At 44.7% G+C, this 23881-nt stretch overlaps 1 protein-coding gene and 1 long non-coding RNA gene across 3 annotated transcripts; one reads left to right on the plus strand and one right to left on the minus strand.

Annotated features, from left to right (window-relative positions):
- Positions 1 to 1534: 1534 nt before the first annotated feature.
- On the minus strand, positions 1535 to 7604 carry LOC108921342 (5-hydroxytryptamine receptor 2B-like). The gene is made up of 3 exons (XM_018730793.2): positions 7060 to 7604; positions 4987 to 5187; positions 1535 to 3887 (listed from the first exon to the last, which is right to left on the minus strand). Exons 1-3 carry the CDS (start codon positions 7472 to 7474, stop codon positions 2965 to 2967), a joined length of 1539 nt encoding a protein of 512 aa, XP_018586309.1. The 5' UTR covers positions 7475 to 7604; the 3' UTR covers positions 1535 to 2964.
- LOC108921343 (uncharacterized) lies at positions 5140 to 22208 on the plus strand. 2 transcript variants are annotated; one of them, XR_001965045.1, is made up of 3 exons: positions 5140 to 5216; positions 17117 to 17243; positions 21220 to 22208. It is a non-coding gene; the product is annotated as an uncharacterized LOC108921343 (long non-coding RNA). The 2 variants fall into 2 exon arrangements; XR_001965046.1 differs by lacking the exon at positions 5140 to 5216 and adding an exon at positions 14963 to 15206.
- The last annotated feature ends 1673 nt before the right edge of the window (positions 22209 to 23881 follow it).

Raw genomic sequence — 23881 nt, forward strand, 5'->3', positions numbered from 1 at the left:
GGATGCTTTTACTCCTTGACGTTTTCTTATTGTTATTTTTCCGATGTGTTTAAAGTTTGGACAAGCGCAGGGTTGATGTGACAGGTAAAATGTAAAAAGCACCCGTCCTGTGGACAAGCAGACATTCAAAATTGACTTTGAGGCTGGGCGAGGTGTGTTGACCCCGGCCCCCAACCCCCCACTCATTGGCAGCCTGGCGTGGCATGCACTGTCTAAACAGAGCTGTTTCTCGTTTTACGCCGTGGGATGCTGGGCTGTGTCAGTGTCACGTAAAACCTCACACTGCAGGAATCTCTGTCCCTAATGGCTGATTGCATGGAGCAGGTGCGCAAAACATGCACTATGGATGCCAGAACTTTTACATGACTTTAACCACAGCCGGTGCTGACCATCTTCTGACTCTTCCTGGGAGAGGGGTGTGTAGCGCTGGGCCCGCCAGCCGTCCTCTGTTCCCCGTCCCACGCTCCCTAGGAATGCAGATGGGAGCCGTTGGCACACTGCAGCTCTGGAAACAAGGCGATCATCTGACAGATAATGATGCTTATTTCTTCTTCACATGTTCTATTGCCTGAGTATTTGTTTTGGATCCCTGTCCTGTTGCTTAAATAGTTTTCAAATATGCCTGGAGTGCGTGAATTAACCAATGACTTGGTTAAATGAGACAAATGTGTTTGACAAAACCCCAAACGACATGTTACAATCTGAGTCGTTCAGTTTGCTGCAAGTAGCAGTGGTTTCAAGACGCAGAAGTGGGATTCATGCAAAGCGTACATGAAATTGCTGCATGGTTCATGTGTCCAATAGATGGCACTATGTAAGTCTGTTTCAGTTGGGATAAGACAGAATGTTGATGTTTCCAGCCTGTAGTTTCTTTTTTTTCACAATGAACTGTGCTTACAGATTTAGCACTTTCAGATCTCACTGTGTCTGAGTAATCGGGCAATGCAAAGAACTCATCAAAGTACTGAAAGAATATTTCTGGAAGTATGTGACCTAATGACATCCTGAGATGCAGTATTAATTTTGTCCACTGTTGAGGACATGTTTGTCAGTGTATTGTCTAAACTGTACATGCTAGAGTTGACTTAATGTACCTTATAGAGGACATTCTGTACTTCCAAATGATATCATGTTTGTGGGTTGGGCTCAGCCAGTTTTTCCAGAATCTTACAAAAATACACAAACTTTTTGAAACTGGTTCTTAGGAATGTACTTAACTTTTGAGACATGTAAATTAGGTGGCGTAGAAGCCGTTGTACACGCTGGTCCTCCATGGAGTGGATGTGACCCCGTTGCAAAGGGTTGCCAGACCCTGCAAGGAATCTTCTTTCACCATCTCTATGTATCTGTTCTTAAAAACATCCAGATACATTCAGACAAGTTCCTTTATATTGATTTTATTTGCCTTTTATTTCCAGCTCCTGTTAATATTTAAAATAAGAACAAATTTTTCCAGCCCCCCAGTGTCTAGTTTTGCCACCCCCCCCACCCCCTCCCCTTTTTTTTTTTTTTTTCTTTCATTTTATTTCTTGGTTTTTACATCATTCTTTAAACCCTTATCTCCCTGGCTGGTCTCAGAAGGGTCAAAGTAATTTTTACCATGGGAAGAGTTTCCTCCAAATGAAACTTCTGATGCCTGATATCCAACAAGTGCTGTAGTTTTAGATGTTTTTTTTTGTAATATAACGAAGTATAGTATATTGTCATAGGTGAGCTGCAGAGAACAGTGGACTGTTGCAATTTGGGTATCTGTGGCACCTGTTAAGTCATGAACATGATTTGTACAAAGTTTGCAACTTATACATTTAAAAATGGAATCTGGAACTACTACTCTCTACTGCAATTTGCTCAGTGTCTGAGCTGCTGGCTGCGAATTTTGATTAAATGTGTCAGCTTGATCCAAACAAATGGATTGGCAAAGTAAGGTTGTGTGAACACCAAGAAAGGGTGTGTTGGGGGGGTGTGCCCAGAGGGGAGGTCCTGTAAAAGGGGATGGGGTGCTTTGAGTCTGAGAGGGAGTGACTGAGAAAGGGGGTGTGTCTGAGAGACCTGGGGAGCTTCATTGTTGGGTAATAATTACTAGGTGAACACAGGGGTCGGGGGTTCCTATAAGATGGGGGAAAAAAAGCTGTTGCCCTGTATTTAGAGGCACCTCTTTCCTTGGACTCCACAGTTAGACCCCATGCTCATGTCATGGGGAAGGTACAGCAGAAGGTCCCCCTGACCTGCTGAGAGAGGTCTAAACCAAGCCTTGCTGTTGAATCAGTTATGTTCGAGATATTGAACGTAACCTGCATTATTGTTCAGTCTCTCAACTGCTGCAAAACAACCCGATTTACACTTCCATTGTGATCTAGAAAACGCTGTAACAGAGTATCAGTTGGAGGTTCCCAAAGGAAGCGCAGCCTTTTGTCTTTTCTTACACCTAGAAAGTTGAGCTAAAATTTGCTTGTGTGTACACACCCGAAGACCAAACTGCACTTTTCCAATTTGACGTTTAAAACTTGAGTGTTGTATATGTAGGAGTAATTCCACTGTTAAGCGATTCAGTCGAGGTCAAATTCTTCAGCCTCTTCGTGTAGAACTGGATATTTCAGGGTCCCCAAGTGTATTTCAGGTATATTTTATAGCCATACGAGCAGGGATACAGTATATTTATTTTCCATGAACTGTTGTCCTTGTTATCCATTTTACATGACTGAGATGTAGTCACAATTTTGTACCTGTTGTGGAAGTTATTCCTGTTGGAAATGGGAGGATTGATCTTTTAAAATTTTTTTTGTTCTCTCTCTTTGCTTCCATTTGCTGCTTTTCCTTCTGTTTTGAAGTCCTTGATCTTTTCGAGTTGCTCCTGCCAAGCCCCGTTATGGCTTTTCTGTAAATTATTGACAAATATTGTTTACAGTATCATTTTGGGGCAAATTCAGAGCTCCCAGAATGTTCCCATGAATTCTCATGGGTGGCCTAAACATGACTGACCCTTTCCTCCTGTCTGCAGTCCTCATCCTCTGTGAGCAACAGGGTGTCCAACAGGACAGATGTAGAGGACTGCATGGCGGCTGGTCGCAGCAACAGCGGACTCTGGTAGTCCACCTGGCCGATGCCGTTCCTCACACCATGCTTCACAAAGAGCCTTGAGTTCTCAGCAACAGACGAGCGGAAGGAGAGCCCGGGCAGAGTCCTCCTTGGCGACCTGGCGCTCACCTTGCCGTAGTTGCAGGTAATGTAGCGGGTGAAGGCGTCGCGGAACGTCTTATTGAAAAGGGTGTAGACCAGGGGGTTGATCCCCGAGGACACGTAGCCCACCCAGACGAAGACCTCCATTAGCTGGCCAACAAGCTGTTCATTGCAGCTGTCGCACACTGCCGAGATGACGTTGGTGATGAAGAATGGGCACCACATCACCACAAAGAGGAGGAAGACGATGCCCAGGACCTTGGACGCACGCTGCTCATTGCTGAGGTTCTGCATTGACTTCCTGCCCATGCTGGACAGCCTGCGGAAGTGGATGTCCTTGCTTGGAGTGGGGCTGGGGCTGGGACTGGGGCTGGACTGGACTGTCAGCCCCTTTGGACGCTCCAGCATGGTGGCCCTCTCTGTTGGAGAGCCCACAGAAGGGGATTCCATCTGGAAGACTGTGGAAACTGTGGACCTGCTGAAGTGCTCTGAGGCTCTGAACTTCAACAGGTAGACTTTCTTCTGCAGCACATGAATAGTGAGCAGGTAGATGACCATCATGATGGTCAGCGGAATGAAGAAGGCCGCCAAGGAGCCGAAGAGGATGAAGTCCTTGAAGCACTCTGGCTTCAGCAGACAGGTGTGGTGGTCGTTGAACGTTGTCTTCTTGGTGTTTTTCAGGCCTCTGATGGGAATAGATATGGCAATGCCTGGGGGGAAGAGGAGAAGAGAGATGTTGTTAAGCCCTTTGGACACTACACTGGCCTTGACCATGCTGTCTTTAAGGAGCTTGGTCTTGCCAGCACTGACCGCACAACTTACAGGCTGCACTGTCTGCTTATAATCATTGAAACTGCCTTTGAAACGGAACGGAAATTAGGCAAAGTTCACCATGTCCACCTCCACCAGAACCAGCTGCAGCGAAGGAAGGGAAATCTACATGGCGAGTCACAGTTTATCTCTGCTGTGCGTTTGAGGACCTGCCAGAGGGCTTCAGCCAGCATCGAAAGCTGTTGAGCTTGAGCCAAGACAAGGATTTAGCTGGATCAATAAACCAGCTTGAAGGCCTTAGCTAAAAACATGACTGTCTGAAACCTCCCAGACCTTTGATATGTGATCTTTGGGTAGCGTAGCACTTTCTTACAGCTCTTTACCACTAATATGAGCTGAAAATCAGGACTCATGACCTGTCAGTGTCTTGGCGTCTCTGCTTTGTGATTGCTGAAAATCCTGGAAGCTCTCAGGTGTGTTTAGGCAGCTGGTTCATGTTCCTGCAGCTTTCTGCACATTGAGGACACACCCAAACCTATACAAGCTACCAGTACATTTTCTAAAAGCCATTACTAGAAACGCATAACGGTATGTGCTTTTCAGTCAAATTCAACTCGTGGCATCTGCTCGTGTGGTTTTTGTGGTAAGGGGAGGGTATGGAGTAGTTTAACATCTTCTTTGCCTTCTTCCTCTTGTTTTTGGGTTATGAACACAGTGTGGATGTGCAAACTCCACACAGCCCTAGCTAGAGTCGAGCTTACACCCAAACAATGCCATTCAGGAGCTGTAAGGCACTCACTTTACCTGCTGTGCCACCATGCCTACTTAGTAGTACTTTAAACATGTTTTATTTGCTTAAAAGTCTGTTATAAGGACTTTGTTGTCCATTCCAGAGCGAACAATTTATTTTTAGTCATGTTCAGAGAGAACTGAAAGGATTTAAATTCTCCCTGTTTGGTTTATAAGCGGCAGGATCTATCCCAGGAAGTGCAGGTTGACCTTTTTTCCTCCTGTCACTCGCAGACACCATTCGCTTACCTATGGATATGAGCCACACGGCGGCGATCTTGGCAGCGGCCCGGGCCCGGGACTTATACTGGCTGTGTTGGATGGGCCTCTTGATGGCGATGTAGCGGTCCAGCGAGATGGCGCACAGGTGCATGATGGATGCCGTGGAGAACAGCACGTCCAGGAAGAGCCATATGGGGCAGAGGAACTCTGGCAGTGGCCAGCCTGAATCTGGGGGAGGGGTTGCCATGGGAACACAGGTTAGTGGTTCTCTTATAGAAATGTGAAAATGTGGTCATCCAGTGTTTACCACATAAGAACTTTGTTCCTTAAGTCTGCCAAACATATACTGTAGACTTGTTTTTGTATTTAGCCACAGTAAATGTACTAGAGAAAAATGCTTGAAATACAAATTGTGTGATAGTAGGTCTAGCAAAGTATTAACTGATTACAAAAAGTACTTAAGGGACTAGAAATCATTTTGAATAAGGATATACGTATGTGCTGTAATATGTTTTTGTGATGAAGATATTTCCACAGATTTGCAGTAATTAAGTCAGCCGTCATACCGTTAACAAGCAGCACCTGAGATCAGTGTCATACTAGCTCAGATAAATGAACACCCTTAAAAGTCTATTCTATCTGACCCTTTTCTCCAAGACTACTTACAATGTGAAGCTTGTGCACTGTGCTATTTAAATTAATTTACTCATTTATAGGGCTGGTTATTTTTACTATATCATTTCAACGTTAGTACCTTGATCAGGGGCACAATAGTAAGAGGTAGTGTTTGAACCTGGGTCTTTCCTATCCTGAAGCTGTGGCTCTAACCACCATGTGCAGTAATAAGTGTGACTCGAGGAATGGGGAGGACAGTACTTTATGCTGGAAGGGGAGGGCAAAAATGTTGGTTATATGGTACAGACATTCATACACACATGCATACTAATAAAGGTACTGTATATGAATGGCCAGCAAATCTAATGTTGAGATTAATAGTATTCGGACCCTTGGTGTAAAACTGTACTGTTTTTACTATGAAACACTTCAAAGTTTGTGGTTTTTACTGCACCATAACTTGTTACATGTGTCAATATTTTTACTGCAAATGAGCAGGAATTTTAAGATGTCGAAATGGTGCATCACTCAGATACCGGCCCTGTGTGGTTCTCCTGTCCTGCAATGGAACGCATTAACAGCAGGTATCGGGTGGTCCGGGGGTTTCCTCCGGCAAAGGGGATCAGCATCCTTTTGTGTCGCACATATGGTTCTTGTGCAGGGAAGGAACGCAGTCTTCTAATGGCTTAATGCGGTTGTGCGGAGGCCCGAGCTCGGTGTGATACTGTTCGACATGTGAGCCAGGTAGTGGCTATGAGGGGGATCGGAAAAGTTCCCATCACTTTCATTAAATAGAAACTGGAAACCTACACTTGACCCCCCCCCCCCTTTTTTTAAAATTAAAAAAAAAAAAAAATTATTTATTTCCAGCTTTACGCAAATGTCCCGAGGGCCTTTTTAAGATGAACTGGATAAATGAGCTTGTTGAAATGTGCACCAAGCCAAGTTAGGAGAAAAGTGTCCTTCATGAAGGAGTCTGTTTACTGTCTGCACTCTTGTTTATTTATATCAGTAATTTGCAGCGTTTGGGGAGAATCTGCCCGCTTTCAGTTCGGTGAGTTGGCAAGTGGTGATGTGGCAACGCTCTCACACGGGTGCTACTTTTTTTTTCATGTTTGCTTTAGGAACTGAGCACAAACCTTTCATCCGTTGGCATTCTAATTTTTATGTAAATATTAAAGATTAAACCTTGGAAATGGAACCGAATGGGATTTGGAGGGGGGAAGAAAGGAGAATAAACAGCAAAAAGCTTTCATGGGTTGAAACGATGGCATGAGAACAAGGAGCTCAGTCCGGGCTGCGGATCGGTTTCTTGCACGCATGTGTGTCTATGTGAGTGTGTGATATCTGGCTGCTGTTGCTTGTTGCCCAGATGTTTGCAGCGGAGGCTCCGAATGCTCCGCTTTGCAAGGGATAAACACAGGTGTTGCTACGAAGATGCAATGGTTCACTCTGTTGGAAACAGGTAAAATCGGGCGCGCTTACTGTAGAGCACGGTGACCAGGGCAATGGGCATCACCAGCAGGCCTACCAGCAGGTCCGCCACGGCCAGCGACATAAGGAAGTAGTTGGTGGCGTTTTGTAGCTTCCTCTCCAGCGACACAGCCAGGATGACCAGGATGTTACCCCCCACTGTGGGCACAATGACGATGATGATGAGCAGCGAGGCCCAGCGCAGCTCGCTGTCCTCGCCCACTGCTGCCGTCGTCCCCAGTGTCAGGAGTCCAGCGCTGTCGTTGCTCAAACCGGTGGTGTTGTGGGCTGTCGCTGGCGGGGGAGTGGGCTCACGGGGTACCCCACCCAGCAAGGGGGAGAAGCAGCCCTGCTGGGGCATGTTGCTGTGGCTGGCCGGCGGCAGGCTCGTCGCTGTTCTGGCTCTCTCCGTGGGCCTGGCCAGCATGGTCACGCGTCCCCGTGGGTTGAGGGTGCGAAGGGTCGGGCCCGCCGCCCGCTTCACGGCCTCCTCCCGTCCTCGTCGGATCTGCCGAGGTGTGCTCCGTACGTCCTCGTGCGCTGCAGTCTTTGCTCACAGCCTGGCGAGTGGAGCGAATGAGGTTTGCACACTTCTTACACACTGGTGGAACTGGTACGCCTCCACAAAATCCACTCAAAAAGCACGTTCATAACTGTCGCCAGTGTTTGTGAGCATTACCATACCTGTAAGTACTGCACAATTCATTACTCACTAGGAAAGAACTTCATTCATCCCAAAGGAGTGACTCCTTTGCATTGCAGTTTGTTTTATTCATCGATCACTCGATGTGCTGGGGTTTTTTTTTTTTTTTTTTTTTTTTTTTTTTTGTTTTAGTTTTAAAAAGGCACGACACTAAACATGACTTAAGTGTTTATACAAAGAATTCAAAAAGACAAGTGAAATAGCATTTGTCATCTTTCCTGTGTGTGTGTGTGTCTCTGAGGCAGATGTTGTTTTCAGACACATTTGTTCAGAGGTAATGATTGTCTGTCCAGTAGATTTAATTGAGGTTTGTGTTTATCATATTCATTTCATTAAAAGTTAAATGGGTAATTAGTCAATAATTTAGATCTGGACACTGAAACATCGTGTTTGATTTTTCTCTTTTTAACACTACTGTGTTGTGCAGATGTGTTACATTATTTCTTAAAAAATTTGAATTCTGCCATGTCTGTTTTATGAAACCCTGTTAATTTTCATTCTGCTCTACATTTTCTTTGCTTCTCTTTCCTCTTAATTTCTCCTATATCTAGGAATCTCGCAATTATTTTTTTAATGTAAAGAATGTTTTGGGTCACATTTTTTCTTGCTCTGATTTAAAAGCACTTTTCAGATTTAAAAATTCAGTTTTACAAAATATTTTCTAGAATGGCTCCATCAAATTGCCGTTTTTTCACTTCAAATTTGTAAAAAACCAAAAATCAACACTGAACAATTTTCTTAGTTTATTATGTGACAATTGACCAAATTTCAATTAACCAGTAGTCTAAAATAATCTAAACAGGTGGCTTCTAGTTTTTTTTTTTTTTTTTTGGGAGGGAGGTATCTGAATATTCACATACAAAGCTTCTTTAAACAGATACAAACATGGATTTAATTAACCATACAAATGTTTTTTGTGTTTAGGAGGCAAAACAAATTTGCATTTTATTGAAAAAACAAGCTATAATACCTACACTAAGTGATCCACGTGCTCGATCTCCGGCACTTGAGCCCAAGTCTCACTTTTCTGTGGAAGTTCATGTGTGGGAGTAGAAGAGCAGACAAACAGCATTGTGTGCTTTTTGTCTTACCTGCCGTTGCAGGGCGAGTCAGAGCCACGCTGTGTTTAGTCTGTCTGGCTGCCGCTCGTGCCGAACCATCGTGGACGAGTCCTGAAGCACTTCTGGAGATGGAGTCGCCCCGTCATACGCAGGCTTGGTTACACGCTGGATCCCGATCTGCTCCTGATAGCCTCTTGGCTTCTGCACACTGCCCACAGGGTACCTGCTTCTCCATCGTTGCCCATTATTGACGGAGGGGGAAAAAAAGTCACACGTAAAAATGTTGTAGCCTCTCTTCCATCCCCCTCTGTAATGACTCTGAGATCATCTCTGTAAAAGAAGAATTTCCTTTGTCCCTGAGCACTGGATTGATCCCCAGAATAGCAGCACGTCACCTGTCTCGCCCACAGGTCTCAAAACTTTCTGATCTCAGTTCCGTAGTCCTCTTCTCTCTCCTTCCATCTCACCACCTCTCTCTCCTTCCTTCCCTCCCTCTTTCCCTGCCTCACGCTCGCCAGCCTGTTTGCAGACCCAGCTGAGGGATGACGGATGAATGTATCCAAGTCAGAGACGCGCCGGCGGTTCTGGGAGGTGGTTTCCTTCCACACGGCCGACCTGCTGTTTATATTCCCGCTGAGGAGACGAGAGCGCTTACTGGGGCTGAACATTGGGAGCGAATTCTGCTCTCCAACCTGGATTCCATAATTACTTTTTATCTTCTGCAGTATGCCAATAAAACAAACAAACCTTTTTTTAAAATGGAATTATTATTCCATCGTTTCCTGGAATTAACTTCTATACTTGAAACAACTTGCATAACCCACAAGGAACCCATGCATACAGTGCTGCTTGAAAGTATGTGAACCCTTAGTTTTACCACAAAATTATTTCATCAGAATGTCTCTCTCATATGACATAATAGGTGTGGAATGACTAATTCCATATGTTGCTGTAGAGGAAATCAAATGAACCCCAAATTGCATTAGTTAAACCAAGATTTACATTTAGATGTTTATTTAGAGACAGTTGGTAACATAATGGGTTAGAGATGGTGTCTTTGGACCCAGAGGTCGCAAGTTTGAATTTCACCTCTGGCTGTAGTACCCTTGAGCAAGGTACTTACCCTAAATTGCTCCAGTAAAATTACCTAGCTGTACAAATGGGTTGTAGGTAGATTAACATTTTAAGTTGCTTTGGAGGAAAGTGCCAACTAAATGAATCGATGTCAATTTAAATATTTTATAATAGAATAATGACCATCTCTGTAGGATTCTTATACTTCCAAGTAGTACTGCATGTCAATTGTGCCTTGGGTTAAAGGTCATATGTAGAGGGCTGTTCTTACTGTGAAACATGCAGGGTTCTTATTTTGAGGATATCGGCACTTCACCAGATATGTTTTTGTCTCCCTCTGAGGAGATACACATGAAATCCTCTTTTAAATGTGGGCTACTGTTGTCAAATTGCAACCTCCAACCTCCCGACTAGAGAACATTAAATCTTGGCTCCTATCTGCTAAAAACAAAAAATATTTTTAGTTGTTACTCCTTTGTTTCAATAACAGTTAGTATGTGAATTAATTTCAGCCCCATGTGGGGAGCTGTTATGCTGAAATGAATTGCACCCTTTTGCAACTGATGTGTTCAGTGAGGAAAAGTTTGTGAAGAACATCACAATTGGTTGAGGAAGACCTTCATTAGTTGGAGATTGAAGTTCTGCTCGATTAATCTGCGAATCTGGGAAAGATCTGCAACCCCTAGTCCTCTGTGGAGCACTTAGCTTGGCTTCCTCCAGCATGTTGCTCATCATCATTTTGCTTCTCTTGAAGAGAACTTGGAGGGAGTCTCGGGTGTTAATGCTTGTCAGCCTTGGATTGACTTGGCTGGTTGTGGGTTATTGGGGTTTGGATGTCTTCCTTGCACTTTGGTAGAAAGTGATGCTCACACCCTGCCAGGTTCATGAGTTCTCTGCCCTTTGTTGTGTTAACTGAGCGGATCGCTGACAGGAAGTCGGGTGTTTGGAAAAAGAGGAAAACGTGGACAAGGACCTGAGGTCACTCTTTACTCATGGATAATGGCTGGAACCTGGTTTACTAAGAGTTCTACGATCCTTGCATGGAATTGGCTCAAGGAAGCATTTCTCTAAGAACAGGACTCGGTATGATAAGGAGTTCAAGGGAGGTAAGGAAGAATGAGAGAACTTTATAAAGTTTTAACGCCGCATCCAGTACCTGCATGGAGGTTCCCCACTAACCAGCTCCATAAGCAACACCTACTTTTCCCCCAGTTTTATGAACATCTTAAAGCTAGGAGCTAGGTCCTGGTGATCCAGAGCCCCTTGCAAAAACCCAGAAGCATTCAGTTTCTCTCTCTCTCTCTCTCACGCACTCATTCACTCACTCACTGTGGGTGACTGAAACTCACCAATTCACTTGAAACGTACATCTATGGACTGTAGGAGGAAATCCAGACAAGCACAGAGATATCATGAAAATTCCACTCAGGCTGAGCTGTATTTAATGTCTCTGCTGAATCCACAGGTCAGGAGCTGTAAGGCACCAGTGCTACCCGCTGTGCTGCCATTCTGTCCCTCAACACCTGTTGCTTATGGCATTTTGTGTCCTCTGAGTTTAATGAAAGAAGCATGAAAAAGGTGTGTGTTTTTAAAAAACTTTGTAAAATCAGTGGTGTGTCAGGATTCCACATGTTTTACAGTCAGTTTTGTGTGAATTTAGAATCAGTAGCTGCCACTCTGCATTATGGCTGCTTGGAAGTCATTTCACTACCGAGCTGCTTCCTCCATGGGGAGAACGCAGCCGAACAGAAAAGCGGCTCGGAGGACAAAGTGACGAAATGCATCAAGCCATTATTTTCTTGCTTTATGTAATCCTGTTAAATCAAAAACACTTTTTATCCCGTGTGCAAATACACAGGAAGCAGGTGTTCCGTTGCACCTTTTCTGTATTTCAGACTGGTTTTCACATTCAGATGGTGTTTTATTTTCATTCTTCTAGTGTGAAGTCTTGGTCCTCTGACAATAAGGAGACATCAAATGTTTTATTTTGAAAGACTCTGCGTCGCCGATCGCCTCACATCTGTGCAGCGCGTTTGTTTTCCCGGCTGTTTTGTCTGCCACAGTGAGCCATGGCCTTCTGTGAAGCCGGTCTGTGCTGTCGGAGACTGATGCACTGATAATACTTAAATTTTCTCTGTCCAAAGATGCATTTTTATCCTAACCTCGCCGATTAATTTTTTTTAATAAAAAAATCTAATCGCAATTATTCTTCTTGGATCACAATTTTCCAGCTCTCTTTGAGTAGACTGACAGTTACCATTCAGCAATCAGCATAGCATCTTAATCCTTGTTCAGTGTGCTGAAATGATCGCATCTCCTGATTTCTGCACTCGGAGACCAAACGGGAGCCCGAATTGGCAAGCAAGATTACAGCTCTAAACCCCCATAGCCTGCAATGGCGTCACATAACATGGTGCGAATGGGCCAGGCTTACATGTGCAGGGCAGCCTTCGCCCTTTATCAGCTCTGCATTTCAGGCCTCTCCAAACACCCCGGGCCTTAATGTGATTATCGCTGCACCTTGTGATTACGTGTCAGATTGTGACTGAGGAAACGTAAACCAGTTTAAAAAAACCACTGGCAAGCAAAGCTGTTGCCCACAATGACAATCTTGGCCTGATTTCCCCTCGTGCCTGTTTGATAATCTTTGAAGTTCAGTTAGTCACCAAAAAAGGTGACTTTAGATGCAGTTGCCATCTTTGCAGCTCTGAAATGAGAATCTGCTCAGTATCTGGTCTGCTGGACCTTCCTGATAAGTGGCTTCCTCCCAGAGGTTTAGCTGTGCTGTTTTAATGAATGAAGTCAGTCCCGACATTGTTCAGGTAAGGAATGTGGAGTAAGGCCGACCAAACGTAGCATCTCGGCAGTATTGCGGAAAGTGAAATCTGAAGTTTTATTGGGCAATGACAGCATCAGATGTCTTGCACGCAAGAATGTACATCAGAGTACACTGTGTGCGTTGACACACAAACCTCTTTGCTGGAGTACAATGGTGCATCCTCTGCTACTTTTGGAGAAGGACTTTCGCTGTGTCTCTGCAGTGATTTTGAACTGGCCCCGTTTGCCCAGAACTCCGGTCACCTCTGCTGATGGGGTATTTAGCAAGAGTGATTTAATGCCAGGTATGCTTCCAGGTACGTTGCACTTCAGTTGAGCTGCACTGTGCTCCTTGTTCAGGCTTCAGCCCCCTGCATTTTGGCTTTAATGATGCCATAAAACCTATTGGAAACACAGCTAGGTTTAAGTGCTTGATTAATAAACAGCAGGCATGGGGTCCTCGAGTGAGAGCTCAAGGAGCAACAAGGCTCCTCCGATTTGGCTTGTAATGTATACGTTATTCAGTTGTGGCCTTGAACCGAAGCTGAAACAACACAGCATGGATTTTTCTGTTGACACACTTGTTTTACTTTAGCGCAGTTTGGCCTCTGGATACTGTGAAATGATTCTGTATTGAAGGCCTCTCTCAAAGCACCAGTGAAACATCTGATGTTGTATTATCAGAAGACAAATATGGTTTTGCAGCAGTCTGATTTTGTAGTCCTGACCTGATTTGGTGTTTAGTTGGACTTGGAGAACAGGCATTTTGTGATTGGTGTATGTGCTCTTTTGGGCAGCCACAGCACTGAATCATGGGAATTAAGGTCTGAGAAAAGACTTTACCTAGAACTGCAGCTATCCGCCTTGTCTTCAGGGTACTGGGGAAGCCCGATGGCTGTGTTTTTTTGGATTAAATGGAAGGATAGAGTGAAATATCTTTGCTCTGTGCTTGATTTTTTTTTTTTTTTTTCTTTCCCCTTAGCCTGTCCCATTACGCTGTTAATAAACCTCGTTGCGTTCAGACCCTGAAAAACAAAGCTTCCCTCATTTAGACTGTCAAATGGGAAAAAAAAGTGTGAAGAGCTGTGTGTTGGCATGCTGGATGTAGAACACATTTGTATTAAAAAGCAGCGACCAGTTATGGCTGCTTCCGTGTGGGTCGTGCATTTGAACAGGAGCCATGCGGTAATTTATACACTTGTACGTGTTTCTGCAGATGGTTTATCATTGCTGTCCTTGCTGGTCCTAGTTATGCAATAGAAAGTGTAAGTTAAAGTTTTAATCATTTTAACCCCTTGATTGTGTACAGGTACAGCCAACTCCTCCGATTTCATAAAATGCCATTAGTTTGAAATGGAGGTCACGTACCTGTATGCTTGGATGACTGTTATGAATAGAGGCATACAGTTTATCATACACTGTTTGTGTGTTTGAGAGAGAAAGAGAGACATACCTGCAAGTCACCAGGCTGGTAAACACAAGTAGTGGCTTGCTGAGGAGCATCCAGATGTATTTTTAAAAACTGTCGATTTATGCTTCACATCGTTGTGTGGATTGCGGTACTAGACTTCTGACCAGAATGTCACTGATACAAGTCTCTGTAGGGTGCAAACATGACTAGGAAGCTACTGGACCAAATTCCTTCAAGTGGAATATTCAGCTTGGTAAATAGGTAAAATCTGGAGTTGTTTATCACTGTGGCCATAAACGTCATATGAACTTCACAGATTGTTGATGGGTTTTTCCTATTTTAAATGAAATAAACCACATTATTGTAGACATTCCAGCATGTTCCGTAGGTATTCATACTCATCAGCTCGTATATTTTCACGTGTATGTTGCCCCTGTTTATCTTGGTTGTGTCCCTAAAGGATTTAGCGTAAAGATCTGATTTGTGTGGAGGCAGTGTAGCAGTGAGCAGCAAATTCCCGTTGTGCATGATGATATGAAAACCCTTCTTTCCTGGATAAAAAAATGGGTCTGTGACTTAAACCTTTTATGGGATAGACCTCTGTTTGTGCTCAGTTCTTGGCTAGACTGTATAAACATTTGTATCTTTGAGCAGGAGAATGCTATTAAGTGAAATGACTGATGTGGTGCTCAGGCCGGAATTGTGTCCCTCTTGCCATGGGATTGGTTTTTTTTAATGAAGGTGGTGGCCTGCCTGTGTAATACCTTAAAAACCATTTAAAACCTTTCTCCAAATTCTAGACTCAAATTATCTATAAGTATCCTTTGCTTTTCTTTGAAATTCCTTGTATTTTTGAGATGCAAAATTTCGGCTCAGAACAGTTACAAATCACCCCATTTGGCTTACCTGCAGGCCCTGGAGACAGTCAAGGAAGATGACAGCAGCAAATGTCCCAACTTATATGACTGATTCAAGCCCCTGTTTCACCTCACATCATCAGGAATGTTTGACTTCATCTGGAGTTGGAACTGTTCACCCACCCACCAGTAATACCGCACTCCTTCCAGACTCCCAAAATTGAAAAATGCCTTAGGTGAGAGCAAACAGTAACCAGAGAATTTCTCCGGAAGTAGTCCACTGGTTGTCTTTTTCTTTGCCCGTTAATGTCATCTTTACGAGTAGGCAGACATCTTTTTATGAACGGAAGGATTTTGGTTGTGCTCACTGGAAGGTCTGCACAGTTGATGGCTGTTGGACCCACCTTCTCTGTGTCTCCCAGGGTTGCATTTCTGTTCTCTCATAGGAAAGGGGATGGTTCGCAAAGGGGAGGAAAACACTGAAGTGGGCCAACTGATAAGGGCCAGCAGTTGACATCATGGTTAGAGCTGCTGCTGCTGCTTTGCATTTGATGGACCCAGGTTCAAAACCCATCTCCTGCTGTAGTACCCTTGAGTAGGGTACATACCTAGAATTTGTCCAGTAAAAATTACCAGCTATATTAATCGGCAAATCAGTGTAAATAACTTAATGTTGTAAGTCACTTTGGAGAAAAGCGTCAGCTAAGTAAATAAATGTGATATGGAGTCTGTTGTATGTGCTAAAAAATTATGTGTCCCAAGAATTTGGAATTTGTTCACTGACTCACTTATTTTGCCACTTTGTTTCATGGAGACCATCCTTGCATGTGGGGCTGAGTTCTTATTTTGTGTAGAAGTTTGTATGGTTCATAAACAGTGTCCTTAAGAAACCCAGCCAATGTTTCAGTGTTTGTGACTCTGTGTAGCCTTTGAAACACTGCATTTCAAATGGCTTTGAACTTCGAAGGGTCTACTGAAGTTTTTGGTGCGAAAAGTTCTGAGAGAGAAAGATTGCATGAAGAAAGGGTCCAATTACTGAGTGAGTCGCGTGAAATATAAATCCGCTGCCTTCAGTTGCATGACTTAGTATGTTCAGCTCCGTTTCGGTGCCAGTCCCACTCAGTGTAAGACTGGGACATCTTGAATGTTTTTCAGACATCCACCAGTGTCACCAGTTCATCTGTGCCTCATACTTTCAGCCCCAGAGGGTGAACAACAATCACTGGGAGTACTAAGCACGTGCCAGCTGCATTTTGGCCCGGTTGAAGAGTTCAGTTCTTGAAGGCCATGTACTCACTTAATGTTATTGTACTTCTGAGAAATGCAGGGTGTACATGATGAAATGTTGCTGAATGCAAACAACATCCAGGATGGGCCAACTTGGGGAGGACAAGAATGCACCCAGCTTTCGTGCAGCTTCCACAATTCCCCCTCCCTCTGCATTGCTTCAGACCCAAACTCTAGAAGAATGTTGGCGCTGCTAACAAAATGAGAAGACCCATCAACGCGCCAGCATTACCTCATCCTGCAGACCCCCATGACAGCTTCTCATCGCAGACACAAACACTTGCGCACAAGTTCACCCTCACACGAGGAACGCAGAACACGGACTCGGGGGGTGGTGAGGAGCTCATCGGCATGATCCTGAAGCATCGCAGCAAACGTGGGCCAGGGCTCCTCAGCTCCCCGAGGGCCACATTAAAACCCAGCGGGTCAGATGACGTTTGACATTTCCACTGTCTGCTGGGCTCCTCCAAGCTAATCAGCTTGAGCTTTCATTGTATGCACAGGGCATCTGTTCAAGGCCAAAGGCCCCATGGAGATGAAGCACAAGAGACTATTGCGTTTCGCTACTGTAATTCGACACTCCAGCATAATTCTCGCCATGGTAATGTTAATTGAAATTCTTGAGATGGAAAATTCATTTTGAATAAAAATGGCAGAGCAGCCAGCGTGCTATACTGTGGTCTAAAGCAGAGCTTTGCCAGATAAGAGGCGAGTGCTGCCAAGCCGAATAGAACTCCGTTAGTGCCACTGCCTCTCGGCATCAATCTGTTCCAAATTTGTGGTACGTTGAGGTTTTTTTTTAATTTAAAAAAAAAATAGAGTTCCTTTTCGAATTTTCTGTGCTTTTGTGGCTTTGCAGGAGAACGAAGAAGATGGAGAGGAGGAAAATGCCACATGCAGCTTTTCAAGGATCCTATCGCTCTGCTTTCCACCCACTTCACGCTCATCATGTCAACTGACGGCCACAGCCAACACAGTTTGGACAGGTATCCAAGCTTGTCCAATTCGACCTCTCCAAAACTGGATTAATTGCTCAATTTCTGCTTATTTCTTACGGTTTTTTCAAAATTTTATTTTAATTTTTTTAATTTATTTATTGATTATGAGAGATGCTCATCAGAGCCTGATAATGAGGTTCTATTTCACATTACCCTGTCCTCATTAGTCACTTAATAGCAAAAGCCCACTGCTGTCAAATAAACAGTTGGCCTCCTGGCGTCTTATAAATGTTGACATCCTCGCATGTAAATAATGTGAGGAATCTTGTCCCTCGCCCACGGACAGGTCGTCCGATTGCTGCAGTGTCTGCTAACGTGTCTGAACACGCAACGTGTTTCTGAGCTCTGCTGCTCAGCGGAGTTAAGTGCTAGTCCGTGTCTATCCGGAGCATTCTCGACATCGTTAACCTCTTTTCCCGAATGATTTAACACTATTTTTACAAAGTCGAGAGTTACTTATGTTATGAGCGGAGAGTCTGTAAAACTCAAGACCCCCTCGAACTGCAACAACCTGAAAGACAGAATGTTTCTGTTATGCAGCCAGACAATCGTATTCCAGCACTAAGCTCTCAGGAAATGAGGAGCTACAGGAGCTGAGGCCATATTCATATTACTAGTCTTTGTATGTACACCAAACATGCAAATCAGTTACTTATAGCCCCACTGCTGTTTCATTTGCCATGAGTTTGAACATATATACAGTAAGGTGCACCTCAAAATAATCTGCATTTGAGGGGAAAGATGTCCAGAGCTTATAAATGTGACATCAATTCGAGGTAAGCATTTTGTTCAAGGGTAGTAGAGTGGAAGGGGTCGTCGAACCTGGGTCCTCTGATTGGAAGGCAACAGCTCTAACCACTGGGTTGCCTGCTGCCCCCAGGGATTCAAAAAGCATTGGACTCAAACCACAAAATAGTTTTTATTACAAAGCATTTGCAATGTATATTAATAAAAATAGTAATAATTTACATTATGGTAATGTCTTCTCAGGTTGGGCTGTAACTTGCTAGTCCCAAAGACTTAACACCAGTACAGTAGCAATTTCTGGAGGAGTGGCTCTTACTTAGTAATACACATACTTAAGACGTGTGATTATTGATGTCGGCACTTCATACCTGAAGGGTTGAGGGTTATGGACTCTGAATGGAAGCTGGTGGTTTGCTCATCTCTTGACTTCTTGATGTCTTATCGTAGGGGAATGATATTTGTAGCATGGGTCATCAGCAACCTGCAAAACCTGTTCATGAGCTTCTTGGATGCTAGAAAGTCAAGAGGCTGCAGGTGGACTATGCCTCAAAGTATCCCTCAAATAAATGTTTATGTCTGGAGCTTGTTGGTAATGATTTAGTCGCAGCCTGAGACAGCCCCTTGTGACAAGGTCTTCGAAATGGAGAAGTTCATGTAGGAGATAAGATACCGCAGTGTTTCCCTTGCCCTGGATAAGAACGAGGGGATTCTGATTTCCTTTTGCTCCGTGTTGAGTAAACAGTTTGTGAAGTGATCTCCCAGTACCTCCTTTTACAATGCGAGGGGAGCTTAAGCCTCCACTATAACATATTTTCCACTTGTTTGTTTTAAACCTCTTGCATAAACACGGTTTGAACGGTGGGATCTGACCCAGGAGAGGAGCAGCGTGGGGCCAAGGGTTCAGGAGTAGCTGCGAATGCTAAGGGAGGGATGTGATTCAGCGGGAGAAGGAAGAGGAAGTCCAAGAACCTGTGGTAATTTTGGAGAGGAACAAAGAAGGACTTAGATGGCAACAGCAGCCAATGCGTCTTTGTTAGCGTCATCATCTCAAAGACCTCATATCTTGAAATGCTGACGCTACGTTACATGTGATTACGTGATACGTGTGATTGGTTAATGACTGCAAACTACTTCAGGTTGTACTATTAAATATTACTGTAGGACAACGTAGCAAATGCAGCCATTGGGCAAATCATTTTAAGTTGAGTGAAGAGCTTTTGAAGGACACTTCTCAAGTGGACTGAAGTACACAAGTGAGCAGCCAGCGCGTGTGTACGTCTCCTATTCTTTCACTCCCAAGACGTTCTTAGTTAAACTGCTAGCTAGTGGTGTTTTTTTTCTCTTTTCTTTTTATTTTTTTTAAAGCAACAATAGTTAAGACACTAATGTGGTCAGGAAAGAGTGCTCATAAGTTTAAATAAAATACATTGAATTCACTGATTGTCGATTATAATGTCAACATAATTATGAAGCAGACCATTAAAAACAGTGAGGAGGGATTTTCTTCTGTTCAGCATAACCCTGGTGGTGTGGAGGTCTTTTGGGCTGCTGATGTACTCATCCTCGTTGTGAACTTTCTATGGGTGTGTCTCACCAGCCACTCCATCCTGTCACTCTTGACTGAACAACAGGGCTTTGTCTTGAACTTTCGCTTTCTGCTGAACCTTGTTCTTAACACACCGAATTTTAATAATGTTTTCAAAAGCAAAACCAAACTAAGAGTAAAAAGAAATGCGTTGGACTTGTTTGGGATACTCTCCATGTGGTTCAATTTCATCCATTGACCTCATTTTGAAATTTTTTTTTTTTTACTCCCCCCAACTTGGTGCTCTCAATTTTAATTCAATTTGATCTAAGTTTTGAGACAAGTCACCTCATATGAAATTGAGTTGATGTTGAGATGCTCGTGTTTCGCAGGTTCTTAGCCGCGTGAAACTAACACACACTTGTAGATGAGCAGTTAGAAACCACAAAAACTAATCCAAAACCAGGACAAGAACTAGTCCACAGGTCACCTCCTGCTGATTCCCATATTTTATGTGAAATTGCTGGCGATTGTACACCCTCACAGTGGACGTCCCACATGTCCTCCACTGGGTGGTACAGTGCTGCAGCGGAGCTCCTTTACTGTATGTTCTGCACCTTTGTGCTGGACGTCCGACATGTTGTGCTCTGCTGCACTGGAATTTCACTTTTCTTTCTCCCATAACCGTTTGTCTTTATACTTGAGTGTAGCTCGTAAAGTCGTACCAAGGAATGCGTTCCGTCGCAGGTTTCACCAGAAGGAGTGTGTAGTTCTGGGGGGGTAGGGGTGGTCTCTGCTGACAGAAAAGCCACTATAGGGAGAAAGGGAGATTGTCAGCATTTTGCCCGTAGATGGCTTTGGGAGAGAGAAGAATGGTAGGCACGGATCCCAGGCCACTTCCGCCCACCCCCCATCATGCTCCCCCCTACAACCCCTCAGCTGGTTGCACCGAGAATGTAAACAGTGCGGTGGGCTCTAAACATGTCTCAATGAAGACCGAGCATGTGGTATCACCACAGCTGGGCACCAGGATGAGCAGAAGGTTAACCCTCACCATCAGACAACAGAAACATGCACCACTGAAGGTGCCGGGGAGGGGGGCAAATTTCAGGTGTTGCCTCCTTACAGCCATCCCGGTGCCTGTCCATCTACATGCTTTTTGCCCTAACCATCATACAACAAAACAGTGGTTTAACAGCAAAATGGTTTAGATGCCATTTGTCATGGATGCAAATTGGCATAAGTGTTTTATTGTTTAAGTGGTTTTGCTGTAATGTCGATGGTTGTGAATATTTGAAGGTTTCCTCTCCGTAGAGGTTACATATCAAAACCCATAGGCTTCTGCGGCTGGTGTCATGTGTCATCTTCAGGTGATGTGGCAGCTGATGATGCTTCCAACAGGGGAAGCGAAACGTTGGAACCCGTGTCCTACACGACGTGGTCGAATCCAGAAGAGTTAAATCCCCAGTCAGTTGACACCAGCCACGGAAGCCCACGGGTTGTGAATGTTATTGCATGACAGAAGATCTCATTTTAGTTTTTGTGGTTTTAATGTTGTTGAATGTTTGCATTTTAATTGTAGACAATTGTTTGAAATGTGGACGATTTTAGAATTGATGGTAAGGCATGCTTTTCTGACTGTTCTCTCCCTCTGTGTGTGTGTGTGTGTGTGTGTGTGTGTGTTATATACAGCTGAACGCTTGAGGAGGACAGCTCCTGGAAGTGGTGGCAGCACTGTGATCGACGCACAGCGAGACTGATTTGCACACTTACCTTTCCTGAACACCGAACACAAACACGCACAGTATTTTCCTACCTCTTGACTTACTCTCCGCTTGTCGTCCATCAGCAGAGGCTAAAAATAAGGGCTGTCCTAATATGACACACTATTTACGATGGCCCGTTTTAATGAACTTGTTTTAAGCCTACGGACAGACATTTGGACCGTAAAGATCCAGAATGCACCTCTTCCACGTTGTGGCCATCTCATCCTCTGGTTCGACCCTCTTGCCGTATGAACACGTAGTGCTTATATGTTATGTATATACTGCCAATATACAATGAATGCACTTTTTTTTGCACAGCTTTTGTTTATCACAGGTTGACATTGACAGTTCAGGCACTGGCCCGATGACTGCGTCTGTGAACTCCCGACCTGAACACGTTTTTGTGTTTGTGTGCGCGAGCACTGAGCAGCGTAGAGGCGACCCAGCGCCAAGGGGAAAACGTGGGATTTGGTTTCTGATACGATCCAGATGAGGAGACACCAATTAGGCCTACGTCTGGGCGCGAGATGTTTATTTAACTTTGGCCTCGGGCCACACTGTGAAACTCACTAAAACCACTTCTAGAAGGATGGGTCGGAGCTGCGTGTGAAGGGCCAAACTCTGTCGGGTCCCAAAATGAGAACACCGTGGTACAGTAATCCTTCTTCCGTATTCTTGGTTTTGGGGATTTCTGTGCTGTGTGCACTGTGGGTAGCACTGGTGCCTCAGTTCCCAGGCTGTGGGTTTTAATCCATGGTGCTTGTATGTGCTCCCTACGTTGGTGGGGGTTTCCTCCCAGAGTCCAAAGGTAAACTGCTTCTGTTCCCTCCATTACCATGATAACTGTGCAAGTTGTTGCCGAGAGTTGAGCTAATCTAGACGGTGTTTACCCTACCCTGTTTACCAGGTCAGACCCCCCCCCCCCGATGTGACACATACAGGCCAATGTTGTTCATCAGCATTGGGAAAAGGTGAACATTCCCTTAAATGGAGTTTAACGCAAGGCAGAAAACACAAAGTTATTCTTATGAGTGTATTTCACTACGGCCATGTCCCTGCCCTGTGGCACAGTGTGGACAAACCCCTTCCTGGAAGAGTCGTGTCTGGGGTCTTGATTGTATTGCTGAGAGAAACACCCTCTTTGGAAGCTGTCGATGAGCTGGACGCTTGTGGCTATAGATGGTCAAACTCCGCTACCGCTACCCCCCAAACCCCCGCCTGTTGATCCGACCTGTCTTTGTGTCCGTCCGTCAGCACACATGCCTCCGCGGTGCTGGACCGTGCGGTCACAGTCTGCCGCCGGGACTGCTGACTGATTGCCGATGAAAGGTGGCCCTGCCCACGGCGCACCAAGGTCGGCCAAGGGAGTGCTGTGCTATAGGAAACGTCTCTTTCAGATAGGTTCGAATCCCACCGCCTGCTGTAGTTCCCTTGACTGAGGTACAGTACAAACTACCCAGTGGGTAAATCACTAACTTATAATAAGTCCCACTTTTGGGTGAAAATGTCAGCTAAGTAAATATAAATGTTTACAAGACATGAGGGGCTGAGTTCACCCTATAGCATTTGCAGGGTGCTCTCCAGGTGGAGGGACCTCTGCCCTGGGACTTGCTGGAGGGCCCAGACACGGCACCCTGCCCGTTTTGCTGATTGGGTACGTATTATCTCCAGTGTGCCGCAGAGAGCTGATGGAGAAGCAGCCCACTCACCACCTGTTTTGTTTTGTAATTCTTCTCTGTTAATCACCACTTTTTTTTAAATCCTCTTTGGACGAAAATCCAAAAGCGGAGCCAAAACGCACCACTCAAAGAAGAACTGGACAAAACTGAGAATAATACGTAGAATGTGGTTTTTTTGGAGATTTACCTCTGATCTCCTCTGAGGAAGGATATAGGGACAGGGATAAATAAACCCAAGAAGTCCACTAATTATCACAGTATCTGTTCGATAGCAGATGTCCGCAAGCATTTGAGAAGCATTTTGTGGCCAGAACCCAACTGGTGCACTAGTTGTGCCGAGACACCCCCTTTCCTCTGGGAGTTGTGGTCTAACACGTTTGCTACAGCGGGTGTCCAGAGCAAGGTGAAAGAGCAGGGTTTGCCGTTTCGCAGCAACTAGACAGAACCCCGTGGGTCGTGGCCCAGGTGTGGTTACAGTCTGTAAATGGAAAATGTGAATCTCCCCCAGATCCTCCAAGAGTGAAGACCCAACACCCTAGCAGGTCCATAGGACCCAGCGTGTTGGAGCACTTCCATCTCTTTGTACCTCATTTACTGTTACTTCTTGGTCGGGGGGCCTCTGGCACAATACAGCTCAGCACCTAGGTCTCTGTCTGGATGTTTCCACCGGAGGGCAGAACCCATGTGGCGTCTCAGCTGCTCTCCTCCATGAGGCAAGGTGTCTGAATGACCAATTACCCATGGACACCTTTTCGCCTCTGCTGTTGAGTTGGCAGCAGTTTGAGATACTGACAGTTTAAAAAAAAAAAAAAAAAAAAATTAGTATTATGTAAAGAGATGAGACATGCTTGTCACTGTTAAGTTCTGGCACTGGATGGAGTGCAAAAAGGCAGACGGGAACGCGAGAGC

Source organism: Scleropages formosus, chromosome 25 (genome assembly GCF_900964775.1).
Source record: "Scleropages formosus chromosome 25, fSclFor1.1, whole genome shotgun sequence".
In the NCBI taxonomy this organism is placed as follows: Eukaryota; Metazoa; Chordata; class Actinopteri; order Osteoglossiformes; family Osteoglossidae; genus Scleropages; species Scleropages formosus.